The sequence below is a fragment of the Triticum urartu genome, chromosome 2, assembly GCF_003073215.2.
Source record: "Triticum urartu cultivar G1812 chromosome 2, Tu2.1, whole genome shotgun sequence".
Taxonomy (NCBI): Eukaryota; Viridiplantae; Streptophyta; class Magnoliopsida; order Poales; family Poaceae; genus Triticum; species Triticum urartu.
The window spans coordinates 597,186,673-597,201,305 of record NC_053023.1 but is presented as its reverse complement, the minus strand read 5'-3'; the positions used below and the strand labels follow the sequence as shown (position 1 = coordinate 597,201,305).

Below are 14,633 nucleotides of genomic sequence, written 5' to 3'. Positions count from 1 at the left end.
TGCCGCCAAAGCTGGATCCGCACCCGCACTCGGTGCGATGGCCATGCCAGGCGGAGGGCGACAAAAGGGTAGGGTGAAAAGCGTGTCCATGCTTCATTTTTTTCCCTCTCAACGAAGCTCATTGCGGCTTAGCCATCGAAAAGTGGCTGCAGAGGCCGAGCTCCACTGAGCTCTATATACATTTCTTAGCTAAAATATCTTTTTCATAACTCAAAAAAAATCTGAAAAAAATGTTTTCATGTAGACATATACTTGAAGTATATGTGTACAAATTTTCATAAACATATGTATTCATATGTGATGTATATAAAAAAGACAAATACACAGATTGAAAATAGGCTTTTTCTTTGTTGTATTTGTGTCAAGATATTTATCTTTTTTGTGTAGCATGCAAATGATCAAATTAGTTATTGAAAATTTGTATATACTTAAAGAATATGTATCTGTATTTATAAAAAAATGACATTTTTTGAAACTTTTAAATATGTTTTGATTTCTTTTGCAAAACGAGCTCCATGGAGCCCGGTCTTTGCAACGCCACACTCCTTAGCCATGAACAAATATAAATTATCTCTCCTTTTCAGATCCCACGGTACTCTCTCTTGTTGCAAAAGTCATGGCCGCCCATCACAGGGAACGAAGGCTCCCACATCCCATCAACACACTGGTCGCCCACACGCAGAGAGTGGTGGTCTCAGCAGTAGCACGATTCACACCTCTGGTCTAGTAGTAGTAGTGCCCAACAGTGCACATCTTCGCTCCCCTCGCGCCTATAAACCAGGCCACCACCCTGGTGCTCCACGCCCAGTGCCCACTCCCCTGCCCGTCCCTTGTTGCCATATGTACAGAGCAGCCAGCCCGGCAAGGAAGCCACTCTGACCGTCGGGGCTCGGGATTTCTCGAAGCCATAAAGAGAGGGAGAGGCCCCAAAAGGAGGAGGCTTACCAACACTCCGGTCCGTGCAAGCAGCCGCAGAGCCCGCCTCTAGTACCGCAAGGAAAGGAGGGTAAAGGAACCTGTTGCCCCCAATGGCTTCCTCGCGCGCCGCCGCCGGGCCCTTCGCGCTCTGCATTCTGCTGCTCGCGTCCCCGGCCGTCTCCGCCACATTCCTGTTCGACGGCGGGAAGTCGGCGGCGAAGAGCAAGGGCAAGGGCAAGGCGGCGGTCGACGTGGAGTGGCGGCCGGCCACCGCGACGTGGTACGGCGAAGCCGAGGGCGACGGCAGCACCGGTAATTGCTCTCAACTCGTCTCCGCTGACCGTCGTAGAGATAAGCTAGCTCCGCATTGTTACAGCCCCTTGATTACTCCGGCGTCTGTTACTCTTGTTCTACTAGCGGGTTAAGATTAGTGCCTGGGCAGTGGTGGGTTGCAGCATCAGTACCTGGGCGAAGCAGAGCTCATCTGTCTTCCCTTTTCTTTATTTACCGGCTTCATGACTAGGATTGTTACTCCCAAAATACAGTACGCCTAGTACACACATCTGCTGTAAAAAAAATATTGCCATCTGAGCCGTCCCATTCGCACCAGAGCTCTTTTTTTACCCTGGCATCAGACGGCCTAGTTCTTTTTACCCTCTGTTGACATAGAAGTAGTAGTATTGTTTTGGTAAAAATAGAAGGACCGATTAGCTCTTCCCGTTGCGACATTTCTGGCGCGACGTCTGCGCATCCCGTGAGATCCGGCAGGGAATTTCCCGTGGGCCCCCACTGGGCCCCTCCTACACGAGTCAAGCGCAGAGGGGCTCCGCCGCTTTACGATTCGTGCCGCCGGGCCTTCGGGGCGGTGACCGGCGAAGACGACCGTGCCAGGCTTCCCAATAACTTCTTTGCTCTGCTGGGGCAGCACCATATGGCTAGAATCTTGGCGATAAATGCCCTCTGCGCCTCCGTTCACGCGCTCCACCGACGCCCCTGGTAGCTTTGATGCTGCGTCCGTAACCCAGTGATCCATCGTACTCTGGCTGTTAGCTGCATTTACGCTCTGAAGTCAGAGCACTGCAGTAACTGTATCTCACTCCCGGTAACTTTGATTCTAATGGCGATGGACGTTTTCTTCTTCTTCAGGGGGGGCGTGCGGGTACGGGACGCTGGTGGACGTGGTGCCGATGAAGGCGCGGGTGGGGTCGGTGAGCCCGGTGCTGTTCAAGGGCGGCGAGGGGTGCGGCGCCTGCTACAAGGTCCGGTGCCTCGACCACGGCATCTGCTCGCGCCGCGCCGTCACCGTCATCGTCACCGACGAGTGCCCCGGCGGCGGCCTCTGCGGCGGCGGCAACACGCACTTCGACCTCAGCGGCGCCGCCTTCAGCAGGATGGCCGTCGCCGGCGCCGGGGCGCACCTGCGCGACCGTGGGCAGCTCAAGGTGATCTACCGAAGGTGAGCGAGCAGCACGTAGTACACTTCTTAAGTCTTTTTTAGTGGTTTCTCAGACTGTTAGTTGTGCAGTAACTGGTTAAACTAATCAGCTTGGGCGCATGCCACAGTGGACAAGTAGCTCAGGGACAAAACCTCTCACTCCCTGAAGCTATTAGCAGACTAAAAAATGGTTAGATGGGTCAGTCAGTGGACCGTTGTCTGAAACACTGCAGCTAACTGCTACTGTGGATCTGTGATTTTGGCCGTCGTATCTTGAAGCGCAGTGTCCAGGGCCTTTAACTCTAACGGGCTTGCAGCTCACAGCTGTCTTAACTTGGATCTATCTGCTGCTGCCGAGTTACTCATGCCTCTGCGTGATGCCACTCGGGCAGAGGCGCAGATATACACCTGTCCCGTGGCATCTAACCTCTTGTCAAGATTCTCGGTCAATTCTTGCAGCTCCGTTCATTAACCCGTCTGACCATGGAAAAGCTGTCGTCTCTATCTATGTAATCTACTGCTGCACTGCATGTGTGTACATCCGTGAGATTTGGTGTTTCTTTTCCTTTCTTTAAGAAGACACTGACCGGGGCAGCGTGTGTGTGCGTGCATCAGGACGGCGTGCAAGTACGGCGGGAAGAACATCGCGTTCCATGTGAACGAGGGGTCGACGAGCTTCTGGCTCTCGCTGCTCGTCGAGTTCGAGGACGGCGAGGGCGACATCGGCTCCATGCAGCTCAAGCAGGTACCCATCCTCTTCTTGTCAAGCTTATTTACTTTGGTGCACTGCCTTATTTCTTGACATTGACAACAAAGTGAATGGGGTAAATCGAGCTATCTTTTGAGCCTTTCGTTGCCTTTGGTGGTGGGAACAAGTTCAAGTTGGGTGGGTTGCATTGGACAAGTGCTTTATGTGAGTGCAAATGTGCGAGAGGACCCGGCGCATATTCTTTCCTTTGCGAAAATGCGCGCATGTGAGTTCGTCCTCCCACTTTGATGTGGTCGGAGACATATTGCACTGTTGCCTGCTTTTGCCCTCGTGCCTCTGCTGGCTAGCGTTTGTACTGTCGTTGGCTAGGCATTTAGGCCCATGTCGTGTCCTTTTGTACAACGACCTGAGGTTCTAGAATGAAACTTTTCACACGGACTTAGTATTTTACAGCAAGTGAAACCAAGGGTAGGAGATAGCTAAGCTTGACAAAGACTGTTTTATAGCCTGAAACTAAGCTTTGTAAAACATGACAAATGAACTGCCAACAGATGACACTGGAAATCAGCCAAGAAAGCATGCCGCTACTTTCCTGCATTGTCTGCCGCACAATGTCACACTGTATAGTCAAAACTTGAGTGAAGATACCCTACATGATTGTCTTTGGCCATATGATTCCCATTTGGAGCATACAAAGTATCCGATGCTCTTTTTTTGTTGGACAAATGTAAAGTATCCAATGTAGGTGGCAGCACCGAAAGATGAAGCGTGAACCCTGTCCCCGAAACTCCATTCCCCTGCGCTTGCCCAATGATGCTGCCGCTTTACCTCGGTCTCGCTCAGTGTCAAGTAGGGCTAAAGACCAAAGAGGCCGGGCATGCGGCTCTGCCACTGGCTCTTGCACCTGCTAAATGCTTTCATCTCGTGGTTGTTTTACCCTGACACCCCATCCTGCGCACCGCGGCACGCCCTTCCGTGCGTCTGCTCGCGCGGCGGCCTCGTGGACTCTCGGCACCCAAAGATTCTGGAGCCCAGGCCCAGTGTTTGCGACGATGTTGCGCTGTAAAGCTAGCTTCAGGCTCTGCTGGTGCTTGTTGTGCTCTGTGTGTTTATCAGACTTAGTATTAGTGTTCATCAGTGCTTATGATGTGTGTGTGCTTTGTTCACGTGGTGCATGGCTGCAGGCGAACTCGGCGAAGTGGCTGGACATGAAGCACGTGTGGGGCGCCACGTGGTGCCTCTACGGGGGCCCCACGGCGGGCCCATTCTCCGTGAGGCTGACGACGCTGTCCGCACCCAAGACGCTCACGGCCCGGGACGTCATCCCCAGGAACTGGGCGCCCAAGGGCACCTACTCCTCCCGCCTCAACTTCGACGCCTCGCTCTGATCGACCTTCATCACAGCCGGGCCATGTTTTATCGGCCCGGGATGGAGCGAAGGCAGGCCCACATGGCGTTCTGCTGGAACTGGACGTACGTAGATTGTGTTTTGTTGCAGGTTAATCGGTCTGATGATCACCTAGTCGTAAGCTAGTGGTGTGGTGTGAGTAGTTTTGGATCAGGAGGTGAGTGATCTGGGTGCGGAGCAGCCGTCCTCTCCAAAAGGGAGAGAGAGCGTATGCTGCTGGGAATCCGATGCGGAAGCCGATCGAGAGGGTTTTGGACCCCTCTTGGTCGCCGCTTCACTCCTGCTGTCGTGTGCTGTTTTTATCTTTTCTTTTTCCTGCTCTGTTTGCGTGTTTGTTTGCGCTGGTTGGTTGAAACTGAAGGGCTCGTGACAAATGTGTTTCGTTTCTTCGAATGGTGGGCTTGTACCGAGGTCAGGATTCCTGCTTGTTCGCGTTTCTCTCCATTTCTTTTTTTCCAAGTATACACCACGAAAAGGTGCAGCAGTAGGCGTCAAGCAGCTGATACCACGCCTTTCGGCGAACAACACACAGTACCAATACCATGACTACAGCGAAAAAACAAACCTCGAGCCACAAATGGTGAGAAGGCAACACTCGGATATCAAGGACTGCGTGACAACAAACAGCGGACACGAAGACTGCACTGCCTCGACTTCAGCTTAAGATGGGTCAACGCACCCTCCGCCCATAGCGCAACAGCGGTGGATTGAAATTAAGAGAATAAGCTAAACAATTTTAACTTTACTAATGGAATAAACAAGTGAACAGCAGGAACCAACCGGACACAAAGAAGACGCCATCCAAGAGGTTCTGATGCGTTGCGCCCCGAGTATCCAATGTAGGTGGCATCATCGAATGACAAATTGCCCAAAATCCTGCCGAAGAGTTGACTAGGCCACCACCTCCAATATCAATTTTCATAGGCCAACACCTTCAAGGAAGGGACAACCCTGGGGGTGTTGCTGCTTCGCCAGAGAGCCGACCTAAGGTTTTGACTGGTACCTCGAGCAGGGCATGGACATGGGCAGAATGACGCCTTCAAGGAGGATACGACACCCACAAGCATCATCGTCCTCTATAATAGTTGCCGCTTTGGGATTTGAGGCCCTTAGCCTGGATGACTGTATGCACTTAAAATTATAACTCGGGATGTTGATGTAGTAGGTTTGGTTCGCTTGGTCGCTTATTCATGGTCCCTAGTTCTGCTGGGAGCAGATTGTCGTTGTTTTTTTCTCTTTTTTTATCCTTGTAGCTCTAGAACTCTATGATTTTCGTTAATGGAAATCGGAAGGGGTGCAAAGCCCTTCTTTTATCAAAAAAAGAAAAAGAAAACCGTTGCCGCTTTGCAAGGATTTCTCCAGGCCTAGTATGTAACCTAGCAAACCGCCGGAGCAGTGCCATCTGGAGGCGAGCAAGGAAGCCGTCGACTTGGCACCTACTGCGTGAAGGAGAGTCGCCCTCCGTTGTCGGAGAGGAGGGAGACGCCGGTAGCCATGGTCGCTGCCGCTGTGCCGGCCCGTAGCTTTGCCGCCAGGACCGGCCACGACCAGTCGGGTAGTCACCGCGCCACCTCCACTCACGAACTCACGTACCACGCTAGGTCTGGAGCCCGTCACACCGGATCCACCCGTCGTTGATGACCCACCAATGTGAGGATCTATTGTAGACCTCTTCGACAAGTAAGAGTGTTGAACCCAATGAGAAGCGGAAAGATTTGGTTAATGAAAACAAGGAATCATTATAAAAGTTGCAAAGATTATTTGAGGACCACTTTAATCACTAGAATAATTGCAAGGACATAATTTGTAACAAAACTGCAATGGTGCAGCAAGTGCCCAATCCTTAACCATGCTAAGGAAAAGTTGGTTGTATTAATTATAGGGATCAAATCGCCTTCGAGGATGCGTGGGGATTTCACCAAGTTGTTTTCATCTAGTTCCACTGAGTTAACTTTCTTTGCCTTAAGAATTGTTGTGTGGTGGAACCTATATTAATGTGAATAGTATACATACTTATGCATATACCCTCTACACGAGCATCCGTAAATACAAGAAGAGTAACTATGATAGCATCTAACCATAGCATTGAGCCATAGGGATCCAACAGCCCTTTATGTAATAGTTCATAATATTAGGGTTTGATAATTTTTGTCACTCCAACCACCGATCATAGACGAACTAATCCCACAATGCTCTCTTTTAGGCCCTTAATAGTGTAGTGATCATAAGCTTAGCATCTGATCATGCCACTTAATTTAATCGCTACAACTTTCATAATGTCAAGTATCTATTCCTTAGACCATGAGATCATGCCACTCCCTAATACCGGAAGCATACTTTGTGGGTACCAAACATCATTTCGTAACTGGGTGATCATAAAGGTGCTCTCCGGGTATCTCGAAAAGTATTTGTTGAGTTGCATGGATCGAGACTAAGATCTGTCACTCCATGTGACAGAGAGATATCTCTGGGTCATCTTGGTAATACGACATCCTAAGTAGGTCGCAAGCATGCGACTAATGTGTTTAGTCACGGGGATATTGTATTACGGAATGAGTAAAGAGACTTCCCGGAAACAAGATTAAACTAGGTATGGCGATACCGATGATCGAATCTCAGGCAAGTAAAATATCGCGAGACAGAGGGGATTGTATATGAGATTATCTAAATCCTTGACCTCATGGTTCAAACTGACATATATCTTTGTTGAATATGTGGAAGTCATTATGGGCATCCAGATCGCGCTATTGATTATTGATCGAAGAGGAGTCTCGGTCATGTCTACATGTTCTCGAACACATAGGGTCACACACTTAAAGTTTGATAATGCTAGGGTAGTATTGCGGTATTCATAATGGTGAGACCGAAGGTAGTTTGGAGTCTTGGATGGGACCTGTGTTGGGGAACACAGTATTTCAAAAAATTTCCTACGATCACGCAATATCTATCTAGGGATGCATAGCAACAAGAGGGGAGAGTGTGTCTACGTAACCTCGTAGACCGAAAGCGGAAGCGTTAAGTAACACGGTTGATGTAGTTGAACGTCTTCGCGATCCAACCGATCAAGTACCGAACGCACGACACCTCCGCAATCTGCACACGTTCAGCTCGGTGATGTCCCTTGAACTCTAGATCTAGCTGAGGCCGAGGGAGAGTTTCGTCAGCACGACGGCGTGTTGACGGTGATGATGAAGTTACCGACGCAGGGCTTTGCCTAAGCACTACGACAAATATGACCGAGGTGAAAATTTGTGAAGGGGGCACCGCACACGACTAAGAGATCAACTTGTGTGTCTATGGGGTGCCCCCTCCCCCATATATAAAGTAGTGGAGGAGGGAAGGGCCGGCCTCCTATGGCGCGCCCTAAGGGGGGGATTCCTACTCCTAGTAGGAGTAGGTTTCCCCCCTTCCCTAGTTGGAGTAGGAGAAGAAGGAAGAGGGAGAGGGAGCGAAGGAAAGGGGGGCCGGCCCCCTTCCCAATTCGGATTGGGCTTGGGGGCCGCACGCCTCCCACTTGGCCGCCTCCTCCTCTCTCCCACCATGGCCCATTAACTCCCCGGGGGGTTAGTACTCCGGAAAATGCCCGAACTTATCCGAAACCTTTACGGTGTCCAAACATAGCCTTCCAATATATCAATCTTTATGTCTCGACCAATGCGATACTCCTTGTCATGTCCGTGATCACATCCGGGACTCCGAACTATCTTTGGCACATCAAATCACATAACTCATAATACATATCATCATCGAACGTTAAGCGTGCGGACCCTACGGGTTCGAGAACTATGTAGACATGACCGAGACTCATCTTCGGTCAATAACCAATAGCGGAACCTGGATGCTCATATTGGTCCCTACATATTCTACGAAGATCTTTATCGGTCAAACAGCATAACAACATATGTTTGTTCCCTCTGTCATCGGTATGTTACTTGCCCGAGATTCGATCGTCGGTATCATCATTCCTAGTTCAATCTCGTTACCGGCAAGTCTCTTTACTCGTTCCGTAATGCAACATTCCGCAACTAACTCATTAGTCACATTGCTTGCAAGGCTTATAGTGATGTGCATTACCGAGAGGGCCCAGAGATACCTCTTCGATAATCGGAGTGACAAATCCTAATCTCGATCTATGCCAACTCAACAAACACCATCGAAGACACATGTAGAGCATATTTATAATCACCCAGTTACGTTGTGACGTTTGATAGCACACTAAGTGTTCCTCCGGTATTCAGGAGTTGCATAATCTCATAGTCATAGGAACATGTATAAGTTATGGAGAAAGCAATAGCGATAAACTAAACGATCATAGAGCTAAGCTAACGGATGGTTCAAGTCAATCACATCATTCTCTAATGATGTGATCCCGTTCATCAAATGACAACTCATGTCTATGGCTAGGAAACTTAACCATCTTTGATTAACGAGCTAGTCAAGTAGATGCATACTAGTGACACTCTATTTGTCTATCTATTTATACATGTACTAAGTTTTCGGTTAATACAATTCTAGCATGAATAATAAACATTTATCATGATACAAGGAAATATAAATAACAACTTTATTATTGCCTCTAGGGCATGTTTCCTTCAATCTCCCACTTGCACTAGAGTCGATAATCTAGATTACATTGTAATGATTCTAACACCCATGGAGTCTTGGTGCTGATCATGTTTTGCTCGTGAGAGAGGCTTAGTCAATGGGTCTGCAATATTCAGATCTGTATGTATCTTGCAAATCTCTAGGTCTCCCTCCTTGACTTGATCGTGGATGGAATTGAAGCGTCTCTTGATGTGCATGGTTCTCTTGTGAAATCTGGATTCCTTTGCCAAGGCAATTGCACTAGTATTGTCACAAAATATTTTCATTGGACCCGATGCACTAGGTATGACACCTAGATCAGATATGAACTCCTTCATCCAGACTCCTTCATTTGCTGCTTCTGAAGCAGCTATGTATTTCGCTTCACACGTAGATCCCGCCACGACGCTTTGCTTAGAACTTCACCAACTGACAACTCCACCATTCAATAAAAATACGTATCCGGTTTGTGACTTAGAGTCATCCGGATCAGTGTCAAAGCTTGCATCGACGTAACCGTTTACGACGAGCTCTTTATCACCTCCATAAACGAGAAACATATCCTTAGTCCTTTTCATGTATTTCAGGATGTTCTTGACCGCTGTCCAGTGATCCACTCCTGGATTAATTTGGTACCTCCCTGCTAAACTAATAGCAAGGCACACATCAGGTCTGGTACACAACATTGCATACATGATAGAACCTATGGCTGAAGCATAGGGAATGACTTCCATTTTCTCTCTATCTTCTGCAGTGGTCGGGCATTGAGATTGACTCAACTTCACACCTTGTAACATAGGCAAGAACCCTTTCTTTGCTTGATCCATTTTGAACTTCTGCAAAACTTTATCAAGGTATGTGCTTTGTGAAAGTCCAATTAATCATCTTGGTCTATCTCTATAGATCTTGATGCCCAATATATAAGCAGCTTCACCGAGGTCTTTCATTGAATTTTTTTATTCAAGTATCCTTTTATGCTATTCAGAAATTCAGTATCATTTCCAATCAATAACATGTCATCCACATATAATATCAGAAATGCTACAGAGCTCCCACTCACTTTCTTGTAAATACAGGCTTCAGCAAAAGTCTGTGTAAAACCATATGCTTTGATCACACTATCAGAGCGTATACTCCAACTCTGAGATGCTTGCACCAGTCCATAAATGGATCACTGGAGCTTACACACTTTGTTAGCACCTTTTGGATCAACAAAACCTTCTGGTTGCATCATATACAACTCTTATTTAAGATATCCATTAAGGAATGCAGTTTTGACATCCATTTGCCAAATTTCATAATCATAAAATGCGGCAACTGCTAACATGATTCGGACAGACTTAAGCATCGCTACGGGTGAGAAGGTCTCATCGTAGTCAACTCCTTGAACTTGTCGAAAACCTTTCGCAACAAGTCGAGCTTTGCAGACAGTAACATTACCGTTAGCGTCAGTCTTCTTCTTGAAGATCCGTTTATTCTCTATGGCTTGCCGATCATCGGGCAAGTCAACCAAAGTCCACACTTTGTTCTCATACATGGATCCCATCTCAGATTTCATGGCCTCAAGCCATTTTGCGGAATCTGGGCTCATCATCGCTTCCTCATAGTTCGTAGGTTCATCATGGTCAAGTAACATGACCTCCAGAATAGGATTACCGTACCACTCTGGTGCAGATCTTACTCTGGTTGACCTACGAGGTTCGCTAGTAACTTGATCAGAAGTTTCATGATCATCATCATTAGCTTCCTCACTATTTGGTGTAGGAATCACTGGAACTAATTCCTGTGATGAACTACTTTCCAATAAGGGAGCAGGTAGAGTTACCTCATCAAGTTCGACTTTCCTCCCACTCACTTCTTTCGAGAGAAACTCCTTCTCTAGAAAGGATCCATTCTTAGCAACGAATATCTTGCCTTCGGATTTGTGATAGGAGGTGTACCCAACAGTCTCCTTTGGGTATCCTATGAAGACACATTTCTCCGATTTGGGTTCGAGCTTATCAGGTTGAAGCTTTTTCACATAAGCATCGCAGCCCCAAACTTTAAGAAACGACAACTTGGGTTTCTTGCCAAACCATAGTTCATATGGTGTCGTCTCAACGGATTTCGATAGTGCCCTATTTAACGTGAATGCAACCGCCTCTAAAGCATAACCCCAAAATGATAGCGGTAAATCAGTAAGAGACATCATAGATCGCACCATATCTAATAAAGTGCGGTTACGACGTTCAGACACACCATTACGCTGTGGTGTTCCAGGTGGCATGAGTTGCGAAACTATTCCGCATTGTTTCAAATGAAGACCAAACTCATAACTCAAATATTCACCTCCGTGATCAGATCGTACAAACTTAATTTTCTTGTTATGATGATTTTCCACTTCACTATGAAATTCTTTGAACTTTTCAAATGTTTCAGACTTATGTTTCATCAAGTAGATATACCCACATCTGCTCAAATCATTTGTGAAGGTCAGAAAATAATGATACCCGCCACGAGCATCAACACTCATCAGACCGCATACATCAGTATGTATTATTTCCAATAAGTTTGTTGCTCGTTCCATTGTTCCGGAGAATGGAGTCTTAGTCATCTTTCCATGACGCATGGTTCGCAAGCATCAAGTGATTCAAAAAGCCCATCAGCATGGAGTTTCTTCATGCTCTTTACACCAATATGACCTAAACGGCAGTGCCACAAATAAGTTGCATTATCATTATTAAACTTATATATTTTGGCGCCAATACTATGAATATGTGTATCACCACTATCAAGATTTAGTAAAAATAGACCACTCATCAAGGGTGCATGACCATAAAAGATATTACTCATATAAATAGAACAACCATTATTCTCTGATTTAAATGAATAACCATCTTGTATCAAACAAGATCCAGATATAATGTTCATGCTTAATGCTGACACCAAATAACAATTATTCAGGTCTAAAACTAACCTCGAAGGTAGATGTAGAGGTAGCGTGCCGACGGCGATCACATCGAATTTGGAACCATTTCCCACGCGCATCGTCACCTCGTTCTTAGCCAATCTTCGCTTAATCCGTAGCTCATGTTTCGAGTTGCAAATATTAGCAACAGAACTAGTATCAAATACCCAGGCACTACTACGAGCATTAGTAAGGTACACATCAATAACATGTATATCAAATATACCTTTCACTTTGCCATCCTTCTTATCCGCTAAATACTTGGGGCAGTTCCGCTTCCAATGACCAATCCCTTTGCAGTAGAAGCACTCAGTCTCAGGCTTAGGTCCAGACTTGGGCTTCTTCACTTGAGCAGCAACTTGCTTGCCATTCTTCTTGAAGTTCCCCTTCTTCCCTTTGCCCTTCTTCTTGAAACTGGTGGTCTTGTTGACCATCAACACTTGATGCTCCTTCTTGATTTCTACCTCCACAGCCTTTAGCATTGCAAAGAGCTCGGGAATTGTATTATCCATCCCTTGCATATTATAGTTCATCACGAAGCTTTTGTAGCTTGGTGGCAGTGATTGAAGAACTCTGTCAATGACACTATCAACCGGAAGATTAACTCCCAGCCGAGTCAAGTGATTGTGGTACCCAGACATTCTGAGTATGTGTTCACTGACAGAACTATTCTCCTCCATTTTGCAGCCGTAGAACTTGTTGGAGACTTCATATCTCTCAATCCGGGCATTTGCTTGAAATATTAACTTCAACTCCTGGAACATCTCATATGCTCCGTGACGTTCAAAACGTCGTTGAAGTCCCGATTCTAAGCCGTAAAGCATGGCACACTGAACTATCGAGTAGTCATCATCTTTGCTCTCCAGGTGTTCATAACATCTGGAGTTGCTCCTGCAGCGGGTTTGGCACCTAGCGGTGCTTCCAGGACGTAATTATTCTATGCATCAAGGAGGATAATCCTCAAGTTACGGACCCAGTCCATGTAATTACTACCATCATCTTTCAACTTAGCTTTCTCTAGGAACACATTAAAATTCAACGGAACAACTGTTGGGGAACGTAGTAATTTCAAAAATTTTCCTACGCACACGCAAGATCATGGTGATGCATAGCAACGAGAGGGGAGAGTGTGATCTACGTACCCTTGTAGATCGACAACGGAAGCGTTAACTTGGTTGATGTAGTCGTACGTCTTCACGGCCCGACCGATCAAGCACCGAAACTACGGCACCTCCGAGTTCTAGCACACGTTCAGCTCGATGACGATCCTCGGACTCCGATCCAGCAAAGTGTCGAGGAAGAGTTCCGTCAGCACAACGGCGTGGTGACGATCTTGATGTACTACTATTGCAGGGCTTCGCCTAAGCACCACTACAATATTATCGAGGACTATGGTGGAAGGGGGCACCGCACACGGCTAAGAATATGATCACGTGGATCAACTTGTGTCTCTAGGGGGTGCCCCTGCCTCCGTATATAAAGGCTCAAGGGGGGGAGTGCGGCCGGCCAGGAGAGGCGCGCCAGGAGGAGTCCTACTCCCTCCGGGAGTAGGACTCCCCCCTTTCCTAGTTGGAATAGGATTCGCGGAGGGGGGGAAAGAGGAGAGAGAGGAGGAAGGGGGGCCGGCCCCCTCTCCTTGTCCTATTCGGACCAAGGGGGGGAGGGGCGCGCGGCCCATCTCTGGCCACCTCTCCTCTCTTCCACTAAGGCCCACTAAGGCCCATATACCTCCCGGTAATCCGGTAAAATCCTGATTTCACCCGGAACACTTCCGATATCCAAACATAGGCTTCCAATATATCAATCTTTATGTCTCGACCATTTCAAGACTCCTCGTCATGTCCGTGATCACATCCGGGACTCCGAACAACCTTCGGTACATCAAAACGCATAAACTCATAATATAACTGTCATCGAAACCTTAAGCGTGCGGAGCCTACGGGTTCGAGAACAATGTAGACATGACCGAGACACGTCTCCAGTCAATAACCAATAGCGGGACCTGGATTCCCATATTGGTTCCTACATATTCTACGAAGATCTTTTATCGGTCAGACCGCATAACAACATACATTGTTCCCTTTGTCATCGGTATGTTACTTGCCCGAGATTTGATCGTTGGTATCCTATACCTAGTTCAATCTCGTTACCGGCAAGTCTCTTTACTCGTTCTGTAATACATCATCCCGCAACTAACTCATTAGTTGCAATGCTTGCAAGGCTTAAGTGATGTGCATTACCGAGAGGGCCCAGAGATACCTCTCCGACAATCGGAGTGACAAATCCTAATCTCGAAATACGCCAACCCAACATGTACCTTTGGAGACACCTGTAGAGCTCCTTTATAATCACCCAGTTACGTTGTGACGTTTGGTAGCACACAAAGTGTTCCTCTGGCAAACGGGAGTTGCATAATCTCATAGTCATAGGAACATGTATAAGTCATGAAGAAAGCAATAGCAACATACTAAATGATCGGGTGCTAAGCTAATGGAATGGGTCATGTCAATCAGATCATTCAACTAATGATGTGATCCCGTTAATCAAATAACAACTCTTTGTCCATGGTTAGGAAAATAACCATCTTTGATTAACGAGCTAGTCAAGTAGAGGCATACTAGTGACACTCTGT

At 47.1% G+C, this 14,633-nt stretch overlaps 1 protein-coding gene across 2 annotated transcripts; it reads left to right on the top strand.

Annotated features, from left to right (window-relative positions):
- The first annotated feature begins 796 nt into the window (after window positions 1-796).
- LOC125539064 (expansin-B17-like) lies at window positions 797-4,863 on the top strand. Of its 2 annotated transcripts, none has more exons than XM_048702427.1 (4): window positions 797-1,230; window positions 2,065-2,374; window positions 2,969-3,098; window positions 4,247-4,863. In XM_048702427.1, the coding sequence occupies exons 1-4, from the start codon at window positions 1,029-1,031 to the stop codon at window positions 4,448-4,450; spliced, it is 846 nt and encodes a 281-aa protein (XP_048558384.1). In that variant the 5' UTR covers window positions 797-1,028; the 3' UTR covers window positions 4,451-4,863. The 2 variants fall into 2 exon arrangements, with proteins under 2 accessions (XP_048558384.1, XP_048558385.1); XM_048702428.1 differs by lacking the exon at window positions 797-1,230 and adding an exon at window positions 1,799-1,914.
- The last annotated feature ends 9,770 nt before the right edge of the window (window positions 4,864-14,633 follow it).

Coding starts and splice junctions, on each gene's coding strand:
- LOC125539064 (XM_048702427.1), top strand. CDS start 1,029: ATGGCTTCCTCGCGCGCCGCCGCCGGGCCCTTCGCGCTCTGCATTCTG. Junction 1,231..2,064: donor CGAGGGCGACGGCAGCACCG/GTAATTGCTCTC, acceptor CTTCTTCTTCAG/GGGGGGCGTGCGGGTACGGG. Junction 2,375..2,968: donor CTCAAGGTGATCTACCGAAG/GTGAGCGAGCAG, acceptor TGCGTGCATCAG/GACGGCGTGCAAGTACGGCG.